This window comes from Hypanus sabinus, chromosome 7 (genome assembly GCF_030144855.1).
Source record: "Hypanus sabinus isolate sHypSab1 chromosome 7, sHypSab1.hap1, whole genome shotgun sequence".
NCBI lineage: Eukaryota > Metazoa > Chordata > Chondrichthyes > Myliobatiformes > Dasyatidae > Hypanus > Hypanus sabinus.
This window is the reverse complement of record NC_082712.1, coordinates 88,123,529-88,143,722: the sequence shown is the minus strand read 5'-3', so window position 1 is coordinate 88,143,722 and position 20,194 is coordinate 88,123,529. Positions and strand designations below refer to the sequence as shown.

The 20,194-nt window shown below is 41.3% G+C and overlaps 1 protein-coding gene across 5 annotated transcripts in view; it reads left to right on the top strand.

The window, feature by feature from the left end:
* The first annotated feature begins 259 nt into the window (after window positions 1-259).
* LOC132396952 (uncharacterized) overlaps window positions 260-20,194 on the top strand; it is a 46,902-nt gene continuing 26,967 nt past the window's right edge. For 2 of the 5 annotated variants that reach the window (XR_009513188.1, XR_009513189.1), the window contains exons 1-2: window positions 11,206-11,468; window positions 13,918-14,034. Coding sequence is in view for 1 of the 5 variants with exons in the window: in XM_059975115.1 (XP_059831098.1) it covers window positions 12,854-13,195; window positions 13,918-14,034; window positions 19,068-19,225 (617 nt within the window). In the remaining 4 variants the exon portion in view is untranslated. Of the gene's footprint in view, window positions 281-11,205; window positions 11,469-12,799; window positions 13,196-13,917; window positions 14,035-19,067; window positions 19,226-20,194 lie in introns of those variants that run through there. The other 3 variants (XM_059975115.1, XR_009513191.1, XR_009513190.1) reach the window with 3 other exon arrangements.

Genomic DNA, 20,194 nt, shown 5'->3' with positions numbered 1-20,194 from the left:
GAAAAGCTGTTATTGAGAGGAAATAGAATAAATTACAAGAGATCTTAACAAGCTATTATAATTGAGGTGGAGAGAGAAAAAACAAACTGGCAGGGGAATTGTGTAAGTGTAGACAAGAGCTGGAGTGAGAAAGGAAAGGAAATGAAACCCTGAGGGAGCAGAGTCAAGTGGACTTGACGCGTGTGTCTGTTTCAGGTTCATAGCGAATGCCGAACGAGAGAAAAGGAGAAACAGGAAGAGGAATGTTAAAATGCAAGTACAGGAACAGAGAAATGGAAAGGTCTGTATCAGGATTCACAGACTGCTGTGAATATTTTGCAGGAAACAGCAGCAAGGAAGAAAGGCAGTGCTGATCACACCAAATGTTTAACATAGAAACAGAAACCCTACAGCACAACACAGGCCCTTCGGCCCACAAAGCTCTGCTGAACATGTCCTTACCTTAGAACTATCTACGGTTACCCATAGCCCTCTTTTTTTCTATGCTCCATGTATCCATCCAGGAGCCTCTTAAAAGAGCCTATCGTTTCCGCCTCCACCACTGCCACCGGCAGCCCATTCCACACACACACCACTCTCTGCGTAAAAAACTTACCCCAACATCTTCACTGTACCTACTTCCAACCACCTTAAAACTATACCCCCATGTTCTAGACGTTTCAGCCCTGGGAAAAAGCCTCTGACTATCCACACGATCAATGCCTTTCATTATCTTCTACGTCTCTATCAGGTCACCTCTCATCCTCCGTCACTATAAGGAGAAAAGGCCGAGTTCACTCAACCTATTCTCATAAGGCATGCTTCCCAATCCAGGCAACATCCTTGTAAATCTCCCCTGCACCCTTTCTATGGTTTCCACATCCTTCCTGCAGTGAGGCAACCAGAACTGAGCACAATACTCCAAGTGGGGACTGACCAGGGTCCTATATAGCTGCTACATTACCTCTCGGCTCCTAAACTCAATCCTCCGATTGATGAAGGCCAATGTACAGTATGCCTTCTTAATCACAGAGTCAACCTGTGCAGCAACTTTGAGTGACCTATGCACTCGGACCCCAAGATCCCTCTGATCCTCCACACTGCCAAGAGTCTTGCCGTCATATTTGACCTACCCAAATGAACCACCTCACATTTATCTGTGTTGAACTCCATCTGCCACTTCTCAGACCAGTTTTGCATCCTATCAATGTCCCGCTGTAACCTCTGACAGCCCTCCACACTATCCACAACACCCCCAACTTTTGTGTCATCAGCAAATTTACCAACCCATCCCACCACTTCCTCATCCAGGTCATTTATAAAAATCACAAAGAGTTGGGGTCCCAGAACAGACCCCTGAGGCACTCCACTGGTCACTGACCTCCATGCAGAATATGGCCCATCTACAACCACTCTTTGCCTTCAGTGGGCAAGCCAGTTTTGGAAACAGAAAGCAGTGTCCCCTTGGATCCCATGCCTCCTTACTTTCTCAGTAAGCCTGGCATGGAGTACCGTAAATTCCGGACTATAAGCCGCTACTTTTTTTCCCACGCTTTGAACACTGCAGCAACACTGCGGCCTATACGACGGTGCGGCTAATGCATGTTTTTTTTCATGCCGCCAAAAACATTTTGCCTCGTAACAGTAGACCAATAAAATTGATGAGTAGTTCACAGAGGTCCAATGAAATTGTACGATAAATCAAGCGCACTTTCACAATTAAATTATTGTAAATCAGTCATTTGTACTCACCCTCATCAACATGGAAAACACTCGAAGAAAAACATATGATGCAGCTTTTAAGTTAAAGGCGGTCAATCTGGAAGTTGAAGAAGGAAATCGAGCTGCTGCACATAATCTTGGCATAAATGAATCGATGGTGAGACGGTGGAGACGCCAGCGTGAAGAACTGAGTCAATGCAAAAAGACAACAAAAGCTTTCAGAGGTAATCTTAGCAGATGGCCCGAACTTGAAAACTTTCTTGAAGACTGGGTTAACACACAGAGAGCAGGCGGCCGCGGTGTTTCCACCGTGCAGATCAGACTGAAGGCTAAAGCAATCGCCACCAAAATGAAAATCGAAGATTTTAGAGGTGGGCCATCGTGGTGTTTTAGATTTATGAGACGAAAAGGCCTGTCCGTCAGGGTACGCACGACTCTGTGTCAGCAGCTCCCTCCCGACCACGAGGAAAAGCTTGCTAACTTCCGCACATTCACTCAAACAAAGATAGCGGAGAATTCCATCGGGCCAGATGATATCATAAATATGGATGAAGTACCTTTGATGTTTGACCTGCCTCTCACTCGAACTGTTAATAAAAAAGGTGACGTCCATCACACTGAAAACAAGTGGCCATGAGAGAACGCATTTTACTTGTGTTCTGAGCTGCACAGCATCCGGACTAAAGCTTCCACTGATGGTGATTTTTAAGCGGTTGACAATGTCAAAGGAAAAATTCCCAAAAGAAATCATGGTGAAAGTCAATAAGAAAGGTTGGATGATGGAGAGTCTAATGAAGGATTGGCTGAGAGAGTGCTACGCCAAGCGACCAGGGGGATTTTTTCACAGAAAAAAAGCATTGCTCGTTATGGACAGCATAAGGGCCCATATAACAGATTCAGTGAAAGCTGCCATCAAGAGTACAAACTCAATTCCAGCTGTGATTCCTGGGGGCACCACGAGGTATTTGCAGCCACTGGACATCAGCGTGAACCAGGCATTTAAAGTGGCGCTGCGCGTTGAGTGGGAGGCTTGGATGACGAGCGGCGAGAAATCCTTTACCAAAACAGGATGCATGCGAAGAGCATCTTTAACTCAAGTCTGCCAGTGGATCCTAAATGCGTGGAGCCGTGTCACAACATCCACCATCACCAACGGGTTTCGAAAGGCTGGACTGCTGCGTGATGAAGAGGACCGCGTGCGCTCAAGTGAGAGCGACAACGAAGAGACTGAAGTGAGTGACAAGATCCTGAGGTTGTTCAATTCGGACACTGAAGAAGAGGACTTTGATGGTTTTTGTGCGCAGGAGGAAGATGAAGAAGGCGATCAATAACTTTTCCTGGTAGGCTGCAGTATATATATTTTTTTTTACCAGTCGTTAGGAGATATTGGAATGTTGTTCGTGCACTGTTCAGTAAAAAAGTATACGCAACGTAATTTGTGTGTTACCGATACGTATGTATATTTAAAAGTAGCTGTGTTACAGGCACTGTTCAAAAAAAAGCATTTGCAATATCTATTTGTTTATGTTACCATACGGATTTAATTAAAAGTTAAAAAATCCTCACGTGTAATATCTTTCTGTGTAAATATCTCATATTACAACGTGGGACACCTGCGGCTTAAAATCCGGTGCGGCCTGTACAAGTACAAAATTGATTTTCTTTCTAAAATTAGAGCGTGCGGCTTTTAATCAGGTGCGCTCTGTAGTCCGGAATCTATAGTACCTTATCAAATGTCTTGCTAAAATCCATATACACTGCATCTACTACTCTACCGTCATCAATGTGTTTAGTCACATCCTCAAAAAATTCAATCAGGCTTATAAGGCACAACCTGCCTTTGACAAAGTCATGTTGACTATTCTTAATCATATTATGCCTCTCCAAATGTTCATAAATCCTGCCTCTCAGGATCTTCACTATCAACTTACCAACCACTGAGGTAAGACTCACTGCTCTATAATTTCCTAGGCTATCTGTACTCCCTTTCTTGAATAGTGGAACAATATCCGCAACCCTCCAATCCTCTGGAACCTCTCCCATCATCAATGATGATGCAAAGATCATTGCCTGAGGCTCAGCAATCTCCTCCCCCGCTTTCCACAGTATCCTGGGGTACATCTCATCTGGTCCCGATGACTTATCCAGCGATGCTTTCCAAAGGCTCCAGCACATTCTCTTTCCTAATATCTACATGCTCAAGCTTTTCAGTCTGCTGCAAGTCATGCCTACAATCATCAAGATCCTTTTCCGTAGTGAATACTGAAGCAAAGTACTCTTTAAGTACCTCTGCCATCCCCTCCGGTTCCATACACACTTTTCTACTGTCACACCTGATTGGTCCTATTCTCTCATGTCTTATCATCTTGCTTTTCACATACTTGTGGAATGCCTTGGGGTTTTCCTTAATCCTGTCTGCCAAGGCCTTCTCATGGCCCCTTCTGGATCTCCTAATTTCACTCTTCTTCTTCCTGCTCGCCTTATGATCTTCTAGATCTCAATCATTACCTAGTTTTTTGAACCTTTCATAAGCTCTTCTTTTCTTCTTGACTAGATTTACAACAGCCTTTTGTACACCATGGTTCCTGTACCCTACCACCCTTTCCGTCTCATTGGAACGTGTCTACACAGAACCCCACGCAAATATCCCCTGAACATTTACCACATTTCTTCCATACGTTTCCCTGAAAACATCTGTTCCCAATATATGCTTCAAAGTTCCTGCCTGATAGTCTCATATTTCCCCTTACTCCAATTAAACATTTCCCTAACTTGTCTGTCCTATCCCTCTCCAATGTTATGGTAAAGAAATAGAATTGTGATCACTATCTCCAAAATGCTCTCCCACTGGGAGACCTGACATCTGACCAGGTTCATTTCCCAATACTAGATCAAGTACAGCCTCTCCTCTTGTAGGCTTATCTACATATCATGTCAAGAAACCTTCCTCAACACTCCTAACAAACTCCACCCCATCTAAACCCCTCACTCTAGAGAGATGCCAATCAATATTTGGGAAATTAAAACCTCCCACCAAACACCCCTGTTATTATTATTTTTTTCCAAGTGTAACCTTCTAATCCTCTGGTACTTTTCCCATCCCCATTGATGATGCAAAGATCATCACAAGAGGCTCAGCAATCTGCTCCCTCACTTCCCACAATAGCCTGGGGTGTATCTCATTCAATCCCAGTGACTAATCTAACTTAATACCTTTCAAAAGCTCCAGCACATCCTCTTAATGTCTACACATTCCAGCATTTCATTCCACTGTAAGTCATCTCGGGAATTTACTGGTGAATACTGAAGCAAAGTATTCATTAAGTACCTCCGCTACCTCCTCCGACTCCATGCACATGTTTCCACTATCACACCTGATTGGTCCTATTCTCACAGAGTTCATCCTCTTTGCTCTTCACATACTTCTAGAATGCCTTGGGGTTTTCCTTAATCCTCACCATCTCATAGTCCTTCTAGCTCTGCTAATTTCATTCCTGAGCTCCTTCCTGGCACCCATGTAATTTTCTAGAGCTCTAACGGTACCTAGTTTCTTGAAACTTCCATAAGCTTTTCATTTTTCTTAACTAGATTTTCTACATCCTTTGTTCACCATGGTTCTTTTACCCTACCATCCTTTCCCTGCCTTAATAGAACATACCTATGCAGAACGCCATGCAAATGTTCCCTAAATACTTGGCACATTTCTGCCGTGCATTTCCCTGAGAACATCTGCTCCCAATTTATGTTCCCAAGTTCCTGCCTAAAAGCATCAAATTTCCCCCTATCCCAATTAAATATTTTCCCAAATTGTCTGCTCTTATCTCTCTCTAGCACCATGGTAAAGTTAACCTTCTGTGTCTAACTTCAGTGTTACGCTCAGCGACACCGGAGGAAAAGGCATAAGCCCAGGGGACCCTGGGTGATTTACAGGAGGCTATATGAGAAGCTGCAGGGGCTAATCGAAGTGACCCAGTAGAGTCTTTGCCAAAGTGCAGACAGCAGAAAGGGGTGGTTTTCTAGAGTGTCTATTCTCCTACTTTGCATAGACAAAATTTGACCCACTGACAGAGTGGTACCTGGCAGAGGACCTTGGTATGTTATAGTATAAAGCAGAAGAGTGTGTGAACTGTTTGATGCCAGTGACCCTACACATAATGTGGCATGAGTACTTAAGAAAATAATTAGACCATAGGAGAAGGAAATGCATGAGTTAGTTTTTAACTTTAGGAATGCTTTAGGAACTTTAGGAACTTTAGGCTGCTGGAGTGTTTTCTCTTCGAGAAAATAAATAGGATATCATGTGGGGAAACACAGATCAGGTTAGAAGTCAGCAGAGAGATTGTAGCAGAAAAGTGCTCCTTCACCCAGTCATGAAAGATGTTGTCAGTGGCAACCATCCCAGTGCAGAGCTCATACTTCTTGTTTCAGCTGTGGTAATTTTAGTCATTATACCTGGAATTGTACAATCAATAGTTCATGTAATCTACATCCTATCACAGTTAGAGATTGGAGTCACAGAGGGTCACAACTGGGTAATTTCATGCTTTAAACTTGCTGAATGTTGTTTACTTGTACATGATGAATAACTCCCAGGGTTACTTAATTCTAAAGTAATGGATTGTAACTGGATATCTTGATAACAGTTTAATCCTTGGGTACAAGAAATTTTCTAAAATGGTTTAAAGTGGGAATGGTTTGTATGTTTTAATTCTGTTAAGTATGGCCACATGTGAGTTTACTTGAGAGTGTGTGAGTGTGTCTGTATGAGAGACAGTGCAAAGACTGTTCTGTGTTTGCTCAATCAATGTTGGGAGGAAGTTTCAGATCAAAAGGTGATTAATGCAAATAATATCCTACTCTGGAGCAATTTCAGTCGTGTCTTTAGAGCCTGTGCCTTTAAGAGGTTCGTGAATTTGTTAATGTGTTGGGGCCCCACCTAAATGAATTGTTTTTTTTTCATTTGTTCTTTGAAGAATGTTTCAAAGGTGGAAATTAAATGTATATTCTAACTTTTGCAGTTACTTGTAGAGGTTTTGAATGAACAACAGTACAAGTCTGGATTTGTATTTTGTCTTGTCTGTGTTTTTGGGTTTTTTCCATGGAATTGATTTCAGAGAAACACAGATTCCATACTGACCATGTGTAATCTAGGTTGAGATGGAAATTTGTGCACCTCTGTTCTGGATATGAGATGCCCCCATTTCAAAGGGAAATGGATATTTAGGGGAATTTCTCATTGGTGGACTGTTAAATTAGGAATTTGAAATTAATGATTTTAGGAAGATTAGCGTATTTGGAGGCCAATCCTAAAGTTGTTTTACTGTTTACTTTTACAAAAGATAAAAGATGTTGCCTGAGACCTTTGACATTTGGATTTTGAATTGCCATTCCATGGAAAATTGTTTTAATGTAATCAGTGTTTTGGCATATAAATTGCAAATGAAATTTCAGTTTAAATATTGGACTGGTCAAAACAGTATCTCAGCATTAATTCCCTTACTATCTTAAAACACATATTTATCTAGCTACTGCTGGATATTCAAATTAAAATGTCTTGTTCAGTTAGCCTTGGCATTGAAGGATTCAGTTGTAGCTATAAAGGGTATTAAAATTTATACCTTCCTTACAGATAATGTTCATTGGACTGGAGAACGGCATGGATGTCAGGATATGATACCAAATGATCCCAAGGGACCACTTGTATCAAAATAATAAGAAGGGGAGGTAGAAGGAGTTCAGAAAGCAAAACCAAAGAACAAAGACACAAACAAAGGAGGAACTTCTTTTTTAGGTGGTTCCTCACATGTACAGGATGGTGAGAGGAAAGCCAACTGTGGATTATATGTGAGGGAAAAAAAGAACACAGTCATAAAGGTGGAAGCACACATCAAGTATCACAGAGGGAATAATAGTCACTTTTTAGATCCAATTCTTGAGCAACCCTTAGCTAATGATGGTCGTGGTAAGATTATAAATCTTTTGGATCACACTTGTGCAAATATGAGTGGGGCAGAAATTCACTCAAGATAAATTTATTGGAGTGCCTACAACCAAGTATTTTTCAAAGGATACTATTATTAAATGTAGACAGGAAAACATTGTACAGGGGGGAAGTAGAGTGAAAATGTTCATTAATGTGACAAAACTTACAAATTATGTTATCTGTACTTATGCAAAATCTTCATTGCTTGAAGATTTTTCTGACAGTTTTTCTGTTTTTCTGACAATATGCATATTGTATAGTAACCACTACAATGAGTTGTACCAAGGCATGGAAGCAATAGCCGTTGAAAAGTCACAATGTAGCAATTGGGAATATGATTTCAGATCTGGCTGTTGGAGGACAAACATTCTCAGCTTGCAGTAAATGTGGTAATGAAGGAAAACCTCACAATGCAATGCAGTGATGCAGATCAATATTCTTGGGACTATGTTACCACTGATCTGTCATTTGACTGCAGACTGGATACGTGTTGTGAATGAGGCAAAGGAGATAATCTATCAATGAAGTAAACATTCTGAAGTAATTAAAAGATACACTAGTGTTCGGAAATGATTGGTGTTGGAATACTATTGATGAGTGGCCTCAATGGTCGAAGGTTACATGTACGACGAACGAACTTGTGATGAACTGAGACGAGATTGCATAAAGGAAATGAGATTGATGTTTGTGGATACTTTTGGCCAAATATGGGAAAAAGCTGGAGTGCTAGGGTAACAGTGGGAAGTTATGTTTTTTTTTGGGGGGTCCTGCTTTGGGAAAAAAGGGGTTTATAATTTGAGTACAACTTTATTATGAATGTAGTGGCACTGTGGACTTTGACACAAATCAAAAACAATATTATGGACTAGCATGTACCCCAGGCAGCTCAATCTCAGTGTCTCTAGAACTCCACAATCTTCCATATACACCTTACTCCAATGTGGAATTGACAATAACTGATACCACAACCATTGCAATGCCAACTTTTGCTAGTCCTTTATTGTGTGATGAGGTCTGGAACTACAAAGAGAGTAAATTTGGCTTCTTGTTATCAAGAAGGTGATTATTGAATTGCCCAACTCGCTCCCCACCCCACACCTTACCATGCACAGCAGTTTGTTACAACCTCGCTACCGGATCAGCATCAACAATTTTTAAAATAGTTCATACCCTTTTTTAAAAAGAAAAAAAAAAGTGTTTTGAGCTTTTTTTGCCCGAGACCACACTTCTTGTAATGGGTTAGTGATGTACTTACTCTTGGTAAAATAGGGTCCTGGGTATGTGGGTTACCAGGATACATAATAAGTATGTTTTTATACATTTCATATTTGTCACACTACCTCGAGTGCCTTCAGCATTCTGATCCATAACAGTAAGAAGAGTGCAAAATTATTTTTTGTTTTGCTTAGCATTGGTGAGTAGGGGAACTATTTATGATGTGAATCTTTTTTCTCTCCCCTCCCCTCCGACAATGCAGCTGAGAGGTTGTGTAACTGCTGTAATGTTTTCAACTATTTGTGCTTTGTGCATCAATAGAACCACTGTATCCTTGTTACTGGTATAAAAAACTAATTAATTCTAAAAGAAAATTATTGGGTTTGTCTAGTGAATTTCATTAAGAATCGGTTAACGGGTTGTAGGTTTGTTCCTTATGATTATTCTCTATCCATTTTACCTGTCAATGACAGTACATTGCTGAAATTTGCTTGCTGAAAGATACTAATTACATTAATACTTCAAGCACACATTACAAGAAGGGATTCTTAAGTAATTTTCAGTTTTTAATGTTTTGCAGGACTTAGTTTTGACTGGGCAAATATTATCATAACCTTTTGTAAAGCCACGAGTTCAACTGTTCTTCCACCTATTTCAGTGAGATATGCCAGCTATTGGAGTGGTGTCACATCAACAACCTTTCACTCAACATCAGCAAGATCAAAGAGCTGATTGTGGACTTCAGGAAGGGTAAAATGAGGAAACACAAGCTAATCCTTATAGAGGGATCAGAAGTGGCGAGAGTGAGCAACTTGTAAAATATAGTCAGCTCCATCAAGGATACTAGCCTTCGAGTATCCAAGGCTTTGTCTAGTTGCATTGCCTTAGGAAGGCTGGGTCCATCATTAAGCATGACTACCCCCCTCCTCCCCAGGGCATGCCCCCTTCTCATTCTTACCATCAGAAAGAAGCGTGAAAGCATGCACTCAGCAATTCAGAAACAGCTTCTTCACCTCTGCTAGGCAATTTCTGAATGGACATTGTATAAAAAACTCACTACTTTTTATTTCTGTTTTTTGCACTGATTATTTTAGTTTAACAATTTAATGGACATATAGACATATATATATACTTACTGTAATTCATTTTTCTCTACATTTATTATCATGCATTTCATTTTACAGGCTTAGTGGGATTGATTTATTTACCATAATGAAGCTATTATCAAATAATGGAATGAAGTTTCCAAGGCAATTAAAGATCATGTGGATTTAGTTAATGATGTTCTGCAGAACTTTTTGGAGTGAAGTTTGAAACTGGGGCTTAAACATTAATTAAACATTGTTGACAAGAATTAGGTCCAACAAAGCCTGCCAAATTCCTACTCACATGGTGTGTTGAAATAACTATCAAGTTTAGATTGAAAATCTCTACAGTACTACTCTCAACTACACAACTAGGTAGTTTGTTTCAAGTGTCCAAAACTAACTGTGTAAAGAAATTCTTCCCGATGGTAGTCTGAAATCTCCCTTTAACTAGTCTCTACCTATGCCCCGTGTCCTTGATGATGAATTAATTCTGAAGTAGTAGCTGGCATCAACCTTATTTACATCCTTAATGATTTTGAGTGTTTCTATCATGTCTCCTCTCATTCTACAAGTGCTTAGGCTAGAAAAATTTAATTATTTCAGTCTTTCTTCATAGCTCATACCCTGTGGACCTCAGATGAGTCTCACTGCCCTTCTTTGAACTCTCTCCAGTGCCTTCACATTCCTCACAGAATATAAAGACCAGAATTGTATACAGTACTCAAGGTTTTGGCCTCACAAGTGCACTACACAGCTTAAGGAGGATGTCTCTAGACTTGAACTCCACTGAGTGCATTATATAGCCAAACATCCTATTAGCCTTCCTTAACGCTTCTGTGCATTGTCTAGATGTTGATAGTGATGAGTCTTCCTGAATGCCCAAATTCTCCTCATACAGTGCACTTTCTAACTCAAAACTCCCATTGTATATTTATACCTAATATTTCTAATTCCTATATGTAATATTTTATATTGTTACATACCCCGTGGGTATCTTGTGACTGTCACATGAGCATGATGTAAATGAGTCTCTGCTGAGCATGATGTAATGGTCTTGTGATGGTGGAGTGATGTAATTTTCCCGCCAGTGAGAGGTCATGTGATGACCTGTTTCAACAGGTATAAAAGGGGAAAGCCTTCCTGTGACGCAGGTCTGGTTGTTGTTTAATTTGTCAGTGACTCTGTTATGCTGTGTATTCATCTCATGATGCAGTTTTGTTTAAGAGTGGAGTTTTACTTTCTGCCTTAAGTCTCAAAGGTTATTGCCTGTAGTTTCACAACACAGCCAGTTTAGTCCAGCCGGAGAGTAAAGATTTATGGAAGTACGGAGACCTGAAGGATCGAGTAAAGTTGGTGTCACCAGCAGTAATACAGGATCAATCTTATTTAACCTTTGTTCAAGTAGGTAGTAACCTGCATCTGAGATAGCTCCTGCATTGTGAAAGCAGAAAGAGCTGGATGCAGTGTTTCACCAAGGAAAGGTCAGTGCCTTTAAGCCGTTTTATTTCCTTTGTTGTAAATCCTTCGTGCATGGCATATTTTGGCTGGGATCAGCAGTAACGTCACATTGTCGAGGAATTCTTTATTTCAGGGAAGTCTCTCCTAATTGACTGTGCAAATCATTTTGGCCTTTTGCATTTACCACTTTTAAGAACCGTGTTCATGTTTATCACTTTAAGAACTGTTCGAGTTGCCGTATAGCAGTTAACTTCCAGTTAAGTTAGTCATTTCTTTACTTTTGGTTTTTTTATTCAGCAGTGTTTAATAGAGTGACGTCAGCGTCGCGCACGCACTTTAAAAGGCAGGACTGGTAGAAATTTGATAGTAGAAGTTGAGGAGAGGGCTGCTCGGTATACTTTTTCATTGGCCCGGTGGGATGAGTACCAGGAGAAAGCTGTGGATATAATAGAAGAGATTGAAAGTGAGGGCTCCATCGACGAGTGGAATGAATCCCTCTGTTCTATAATTCATAAGGTTGCTCAGTTGACTATTCCACTATGGAATGTTCCTAACTATGTTAGTTCCATGGTGGAATAAAAATTGTAATATAGCAGTAAGAAGCAGAAATAGAGCTTACAGGAAATTAAGAAAGTACCCAGTGTTAGATAAAATTATGGAGTATAAAAAGGAAAGAGCAGTAGTAAGGAGAGTAATTAAAAATGCAAAGAGGGATAGTTAGAGAACCCTGGGCCCTGAGACACCTATAAAGCAGCTATGGATGATCATTCACAGAATGTCAGGGATATATAGAAGACCATCTATCCCAGCTTTGCTGGAAGGAGATATTGAAGCTATAACCAACAAGAAAAAAGGCTGATATGTTTGTAGAGGTGTTCCAAGCAATACAAAGTTCTGGAGAGTCGGGTGATTTGAGAAAGGAAATTATGTTAAAGGGAAGTTGGAAATTGGACAGGAGCCGGGATGATAACAGCTCCATGAATTTGTTTTTCTCCCTTCAGGAATTGCAGGAAGCTGTCCAATCAGATTCAAACACTTCTGGTAGAGATGGACTGTGTTATGAATTGCTTAAGTATTTAGATGACTCTGTATTAATAGAAATGCTAGCTTTGTTTAATTCAGTGTGGAAAGAAGGAAAATTACCAGTAGAATGGAAGCATGAGGTGGTAGTTCCAATTTTAAAGCCAGGTAAAGACATGTCTAATCCTCGTTCATATTGGCCTATAGCTTTAACGTCAGTGCTTTGTAAAACTATGGAACGAATGGTCGCCAACAGATTATTTATTTTTTTTAAAAATAAGGGACATTTTGCTGCCCATGAAAATGGTTTTAGAACTAGAAGGTCAACAATGGAATCTGTTGCCCTTTAGATCATGATATTAAAAAGGTGTTTCAAGATAGAGAAGTAATGGTAACTGTATTTCTAGATATTGAAAGAGCATATGACTCACTATGGAAGGATAGTTTATTAATTAAACTCTATGATGCGGGAATTAGAGGTAGAATGTTCAATTGGATCAAAGATTTTCTTAAGGAAAAGACAATTCAAGTAAGAATAGGCAGAACAAGCTCTAAGTCAGTTAAAATAGATAATGTTACTCTTCAAGGAAGCGTCATTAGTCCAGTTTTTTTTAATGTCATGATAAACAATAACTTTGAGCAGGTAGGGACAGGATTTGGCAAGTCATTGTTTGCAGACGATGGTGCAATCTGGAAAAGAGGAAGAAACATCAAGTATATATTAAAGCAGGTACAAAAGGGTTTAAGATCAGTTGAAATGGGGTTTCAGGATTTCTGCTTCTAAGTCCAAATATATGACTTTTGGCTTTAGCAGAAAGATTCCTGATTGTGAATTGTGTCTGTATGATTCTCCATTAGAAAGAGTCAAGGTATTCAAGTTTTTAAGTGTCTGTTTTGATGAAAGACTTACTTGGAGGGTTCATATAGATAAAACAATTGGAAAGTGTGAGAAAGTTTTAAATGTTATGAGGTATTGCTGGATGTGACTGGGGAGCAGGGCGGGAAACTATGTACTTAATATATCTAGCTATGATCAGATCAGTAATTGATTATGGTTGTATTGCTTATGGTTCTGCTGCTATGGCAGGGCCTGGAAAATTAGACACTCTGCAGCCCAAAGCACTTAGACTCTGCTGTGAAGCTTTCAGAATAACATCAGTCCCTGCATTATGTGTGGAGATGGGTGAAGCACCTCTACATTTAAGACGAGTCAAGTTGGGCCTGCAGTATTGGGTAAAACTAAATGGCTTCAATCACAGCTGTCCATCAAGATGTCTTTTGCAGGAGATGTCGGAGCGCCAAAGTAAAATTAAAAGATATCCATTTTTAGATTTGGTTAATACCTGGGCTGTGAAATTGAAACTGATTGAAGAAGGGATAGTTGACCAAATTTGCTTGCCACCCATTCCTTTTTGGCTTTTGCCAGAACCAGACCTATTCCTCCTTTTTCAGCTTCAAGGAAGCAGAGCAATTTCAACAGCGTCGATTGTAAATGAATATTTAAACAATAAATGGGGATCTTATCTGAAGATTTTTACTGATGGCTCAGTGGACCCAGACAGCAGTAAGGTAGGATTTTTGATGTACGCGTCTCAACTTGGAGTTGAGATCGGTCACCGTGTTTCAGGTGGTGTTTCTGTCTTTGCAACAGAATTATTAGCAATCCTCTGGGCCTTATGGTGGACAGAAGACTCTCGACCATGCAGGGTCGTCATCTGTTCAGATTCTGCTGCTGCTTTAGAGGCTATAATGGGGAATAAATCAAAAGCTGGTCCTGACATACTTATTGAGATTCTCTTAGTTATGTTTAGAGTAGGGAAGCTGCGTTGTGAAGTTAGATTTACATGGATACGTGAGCATGCTGGGGTGGAGGGAAATGAAATTGTGGATGGCATTGCAAAGTCTTCCCTACAGAGTGGGCAATTAGGAATTAGAATACCCCCAGGCAGAGCAGAATTGAGAAGTAGGGTTAAAAAAGGCATAGAGAAGAAATGGCAAGAGAATTGGAAAAATGAATTAAAGGGAAGGCATTTCTTTCCTAGTCACCCTGTAGTTAAAAAGGTCTCAGACTGTTACTCTTTAAATCATAGAGATATGGTGAAATTAACAAGACTTAGGCTGGGGCATTGTGGGCTAAACTATTACTTAAAGATAATAGGAAAACATCCAACTGGATTAAGTGACTGTGGTAGTGCAGAGACAGTTCAGCATGTTTTGCTGAGTTGTAATTGATATAAAATTGAAAGAAGAATATTGTTCAAGAGGCTGCCTGAATTAAATGTATTTTGTTTTTCTATTAAGTCTTTGCTTGGCTACTAAGAGAACCACCATCTGATTGAAAAGTTTATTATTCTGTTTCTATGTGTGACTATACAGAGTGCAGTAATATGCTTAGATGCATCTAAACTGTTGGAAATAGAAGAAGAAGAAGTAGAAGAGGGCCACCTGTTGGGACACTCCCAGTGACTGTAGTTTGTGGGCTCGGCTTGCGTTGCTTTGGAAGCTGCAGCTATGCGTTCCGACTCCGACACCTCCAGCAGGGGTCTGGAACCAGACAGTTTCCCCGCCGCCAAACTGAACCGGTGACTCCCGCAATGACAGACCAAAAAGGGTAGGTCAAGGAAAGGGCAGAAAGTGGGCACAGCAATTGGCGTTGCTGTCTCAGATCTCCAGAGACGCATGTTCGATCCCCACTTCGGGCGCTGTGTGTGTATGTTTGTCTTTATCCCTCTTTGCATGTGTGTGTTGATTGTGTATGCCTGTTTTGTGCATTTTGTGTGTGGCTGTGTATATACGTTATGCGTTTGTTGTGTGTGTGTGTGTGTGTGTGTGTGTGTGGCGGTAGTGTGTGTATGTCTTTGTGTGCCTGTTTGTGTGTGTCTGTTCTGTCTTTTGTGTATATGTATTGTCTGTTTTGTGTGCGTATCTCTGTGTTGTGTTTTTGTGTGCATATGTCTGTGTTGTGCGTTTTGTGTTCATATGTCTGTGTTGTGCATTTTGTGTGCATAAGTCTGTGTTGTGCATTTTGTGTGCATAAGTCTGTGTTGTGCATTTTGTGTGCATAAGTCTGTGTTGTGCGTTTTGTGTGCATAAGTCTGTGTTGTGCATTTTGTGTGCCTGTGTATTGTGCATGCATTGTATGCATGTGTTGTCTGTGTGTAGTGTATGTGTGTGTGCGGTACATGTTGAGTGTGTCTCTGCATTGGCGTGTGTATATGTCTGTGTGGTGTGTTTTGACAGCATGTATGTGTGTTTGTGTAACAGTATGCAGAATACAGTGTTACAGTTACAAAGAAAGTGCAGTCAGACAGATAATAAGGTACAAGGTCGATAACAAATCTTTTCATTTATTACGTATTTATTTATTGAGTTACAGCGCAGATTACGATCTTCTGGTGCCAGGCCACCAGCAATTCCCTGATTTAACCCCAGCCTAATCACAGGACAATTTACAATGACCAATTAACCTACCAACCGGTACATCTTTGGAATATGAGGGGACACTGGGTCACAGGGAGAACATACAAACTCCTCACAGGCAGTGGTGGGAATTGAACCCGGGTTATTTGTACTGTCAAGTGTTGTGCTAACCACTACACTACCATGCTGACCCAGAGTAGACTGTGAGGTCAAAAGCCGATCTTATTGTACCTGTGAGCAGTTCAATAGACTGGATAGAAGCTGTCCTTGAGTCTGGCGGTACGTTTTCCTGAGGCAATGTGAAGTGTAGACAGAAGTAGCAGTAGTTGTGTGATCAATCGAGTTGACTACGATCTTCTCCTAAGGGGTTGTCTATTGGCGGATCCTCAGGTGTCTGTGGAGGATGAGACAGAACTATTGCCCCAATAACTACCCTCCACCAGAAACTGTATGTACGTAAGCCCTGTGTCTGTTGTCCTTCGTCTCAACCTGTGAAGAGGGGATGGAGGAGCAAATGGTCACAGCATCTACAACATCTCTAACTACCCTCAGTGGGGGCTGAAAGTACATACAGAGCCAGAGCCTGTTATCCCTCCTAACTACCCCTGGTGGGGTCACATCTTGGAATCACTAGCCCTGTATGACACTCCATAACTCCATTCATTCTTGCTGAGAAGGGAAAGAAAGTCCTTCCATTCACCTGCTCCCTCACCTCCATTCTGGGCCCCAAACACAAAGTACACTGCAGATGCTCTGGTCAAATGAAGACGTACAAAAAAGCTGGATGAACTCAGCAGGTCGGGCAGCATCATCCGCTTCTTTCAAAGGATGTTGCCCGACCTACTGAATTCATCCAGCTTTTTTTTGTACGTCTGGGCCCCAAACAGTCCTTCACGTGCCAATCTGCTGGGGTTGACTATTGTGTCTGGCGCTTCTGACGTGGCCTCCTCTACACCTGTAAGACCAGTTGTTAAATGTGGCACTGCTTCGTTCAGCACCTCTGCTCCATCTGCTAAACTGGAACTTCTCAGTGGCCAAACATTTTAATTCCCATTCTTAATCTAGGTTCTGACATATCAGTCCATGGCTTCCTCTGTGCCAAGATGAGACCATCCTCAGGGTCAAGGAGCAACACCTTATATTCCATCTGTCAGCCTCCAATCTGATGGCAGAAATATTGATTTCTCCCTCCCCCTCCACTCCTCTACTATTCTCCACTCTGGCCTCCTACCTCTCCTCACCTGCCTAGATAGGGATAGATAGAAAGATACTTTATTGATCCCAAAGGAAATTACAGTGTTACTGTAGCATTATAAGTGCATGGATGTAAATATCAGAAAAGAAGTAGAAAGAATAAAAATTAAGTTATCACAAACAGTCTCACAGGAGGGAGTCACTACTTCTCTAGCTATAGGTTGACCCATTATACAGCCTAATGGCCGAGGGTAAGAATGAACTCATATAGCACTTCCCCATGGCCCTCTCCTCCTTCCCTTTCTCTTATGGTCTGCTTTCCTCTCCTAAAGGATTCCTTCCTCATCGGCCATTTACCTTTCCCATCCACCTGGCTTCACCTATAACCCTCCATCTAGTCTCTTTCCCCTTCCCCCATCTTTGTATTTTGGTGACTTCCCCCTTGCTTTCCAGTCCTGAAAAAAATATCTCAACCCAAAATGTTGACTGTTTATTCATTTCCATAGATGCAGACTATCCAGCAGAGTTCCTCCAGCCATTTGTGTGCATTGATCTTGGCTTCTCTTATCACTCGGCACCGCCATCTGTTTAACAGGACACCTCCTTAGGATTTCTAATGATTAACAGGACAGCCCAGGATGTGCACCAGATGCTGGGCTGTCAACAATTCCATACTTTGGAAATAAACACAGAATAACTTTCCTCCCAACATGTGAAAGGAAGCACAAGAGGCTTCAGCTGATCCAGGGATGGGGCCCTGCTTCACATCTGCAGGTGCAGGTACCCCAGGAAGTATGCTGCCTGTGCACAGCAGGATCCCACAAGCAACCAACCAAGGGCAATCAAAATGCTATGTCTGCTTTGGGACTGGCCATCCAGCCAGTGTGACCTGCTCCCAGTACTAATTCATGTCTTCATACAAAGCCTTAACCATCCCCTCTCCTCCACACTCCATATTCATAACTCTAAGTAAATTTTTAAAATTCATATTCATGTCACCATATGCTACCCTGAGATTAATTTTCTTGCAGACATTCGCTGGAAGATAAAGAAATACAGTAGAATTTATGAGAAAAACTCTACAAAAACAAAGACTTACAAACAACCAATGTGCAAAAGACCCTTCAAAGACCCTCTGCATCTCTGATGTTTGAAACCTTTCCCAATTAGGCAATAGTCTGCATTATTGTTCCTTTAGCCAAAATGCATTTTCATACATTTCCCAACACTGTATTCCATCTGCCACTTTTTTGTCCATTCTTCCAATTTGCCTGTTCTGCTGCAATCGCATTGCTTCCACAGGACTATGGATCCCTCCATCTATCTCTGTATGATCCGCAATCTTTGCCACAAAGCCATTAATTCTGTTATCCAAATCACTGACAAATAATGGTAGTGGTCCCAGTACTGACCCCTGAAGAACAGCAGTAGTCAATGGCTGCCAACCAGAAAAGGCTCCTTTTATTCTGACTCGCTGTCTCCTGCCTGTCAGCCATTCCTCTATCCATGCCAATATCTTTCCTGTAATGCCATAGGATTTTATCTTGTTAAGAGGCTCATGAGTGGTACCTTATCAGATGCCTTCTGAGAATCCAAGTAAATGACATCCACAGCCTCTCCTTTCTTCACCTTGCTTATTACTTCCTCGAAGAACTCTAACGGATTTTTCAGGCAATATTTCCCTTTACAGAAACCATGCTGACTTTGATTGTTTTATCATTGGTCTCCAAGTACCCCAAAACCTCATCCTTACTAAAAGACTCCAACACTTTCTTCGACCACTGAGGTTAGGGTAACCAGCCTAAAATAAGTTAGTAATCAATCCAGGAGGACCACAGACCACATCACCATAGAAACAGCAGAAAGCATTCTGATTGGTTGCATCACGGCCCAGCATAGGAATTGCAATGTACAGGAATGCAAGAAATTCCAGAGATTGGTGGCAGTCATCAAGTTCCATCTTGGATACAGTTCTTCCCACCCCATAGGGAGGACAACTACAAGATGTGACAATTCAAGAAAGCAATGTCCATCATCATGGACCCCCACCACCTCGATCATGCCCGCTTCTCAATGCTGACATCAGGAAGGAGATACAAGAGCTTGAAGACCCACAACTCAAAGTTCAACAGCATCCAAGTCCAAAGTAAGCATGTTTTTAAATCGCATATACTATAACATCAAATCACAATATACTATCCTGACAGTCGATTTCTTCCTGGGACTCACAGTAGAACAAAGAAATACAATAGAATCAATGAAAAACTACACCTAAAGACTGACAAACAACCAATAAATGTCTGTTAATGTTGCCTTTTTATTTTATTTTACTGTCTCTTACTGTACAATTTAAATGGCTGTGGTGTGCTTTTTGTGCTGGATGTTGGAGATCTGGGAGTCTCCCGGGAACTACACCTGCGTGAAGTACATCCGGCTGCAGCTCCTTGAAGACTGCGTTTGGGATCTGGAGCAGCAATCGGATGACCTTCAGCTTGAACGGCAGAGCAAGGATAAAGGTGATCAAAGTTACAGCGAAGTAGTCATCCTGAAGTTGCAGGAGACGACTAGCTGGGTGACCGTCAGGAGAAATGGAAATAGGCAGTAGAGCTAAGCAGTCCTGTGGCCATCTGCCTCAACAATAATTACTCCATTTTGAGTTCCGCTAGAAGGGGGCGACCAATTTGGGGGAAGCAACAGTGGTTGTGCCTTTGGCACTGAGTCGGGCCCTGTGGCTCAGAAGGATAGGGAATTGAAGAGACTGGAGCAATAATAGGGGACTCTATAGTCAGGGGGAGAGATAGACGATTCTGTGAATGTAAAAAGGAAACACGGATGATAGTTTGCCTTCCAGGTGCCAGGGTCTGCAATGTTTCTGAATGCATCCACAAGATCTTGAAAAGGGAGGGTAAGCAGCCAGAAGTCATGGTACATATTAGTGACACTGACATAGGTAGAAAAAGGAAAGAGATCCTGAAAAAAAGAATACAAGGAGTTAGGAATGAAGCTGAGAAGTAGGACCTCAAGGGTAGTAATCTCAGTGTCCCATGCGACAGGAAGGATAGGAATATAATGGGGTGGCAGATAAATTGCATGTCTGAAGAATTGGAGCAGGGGG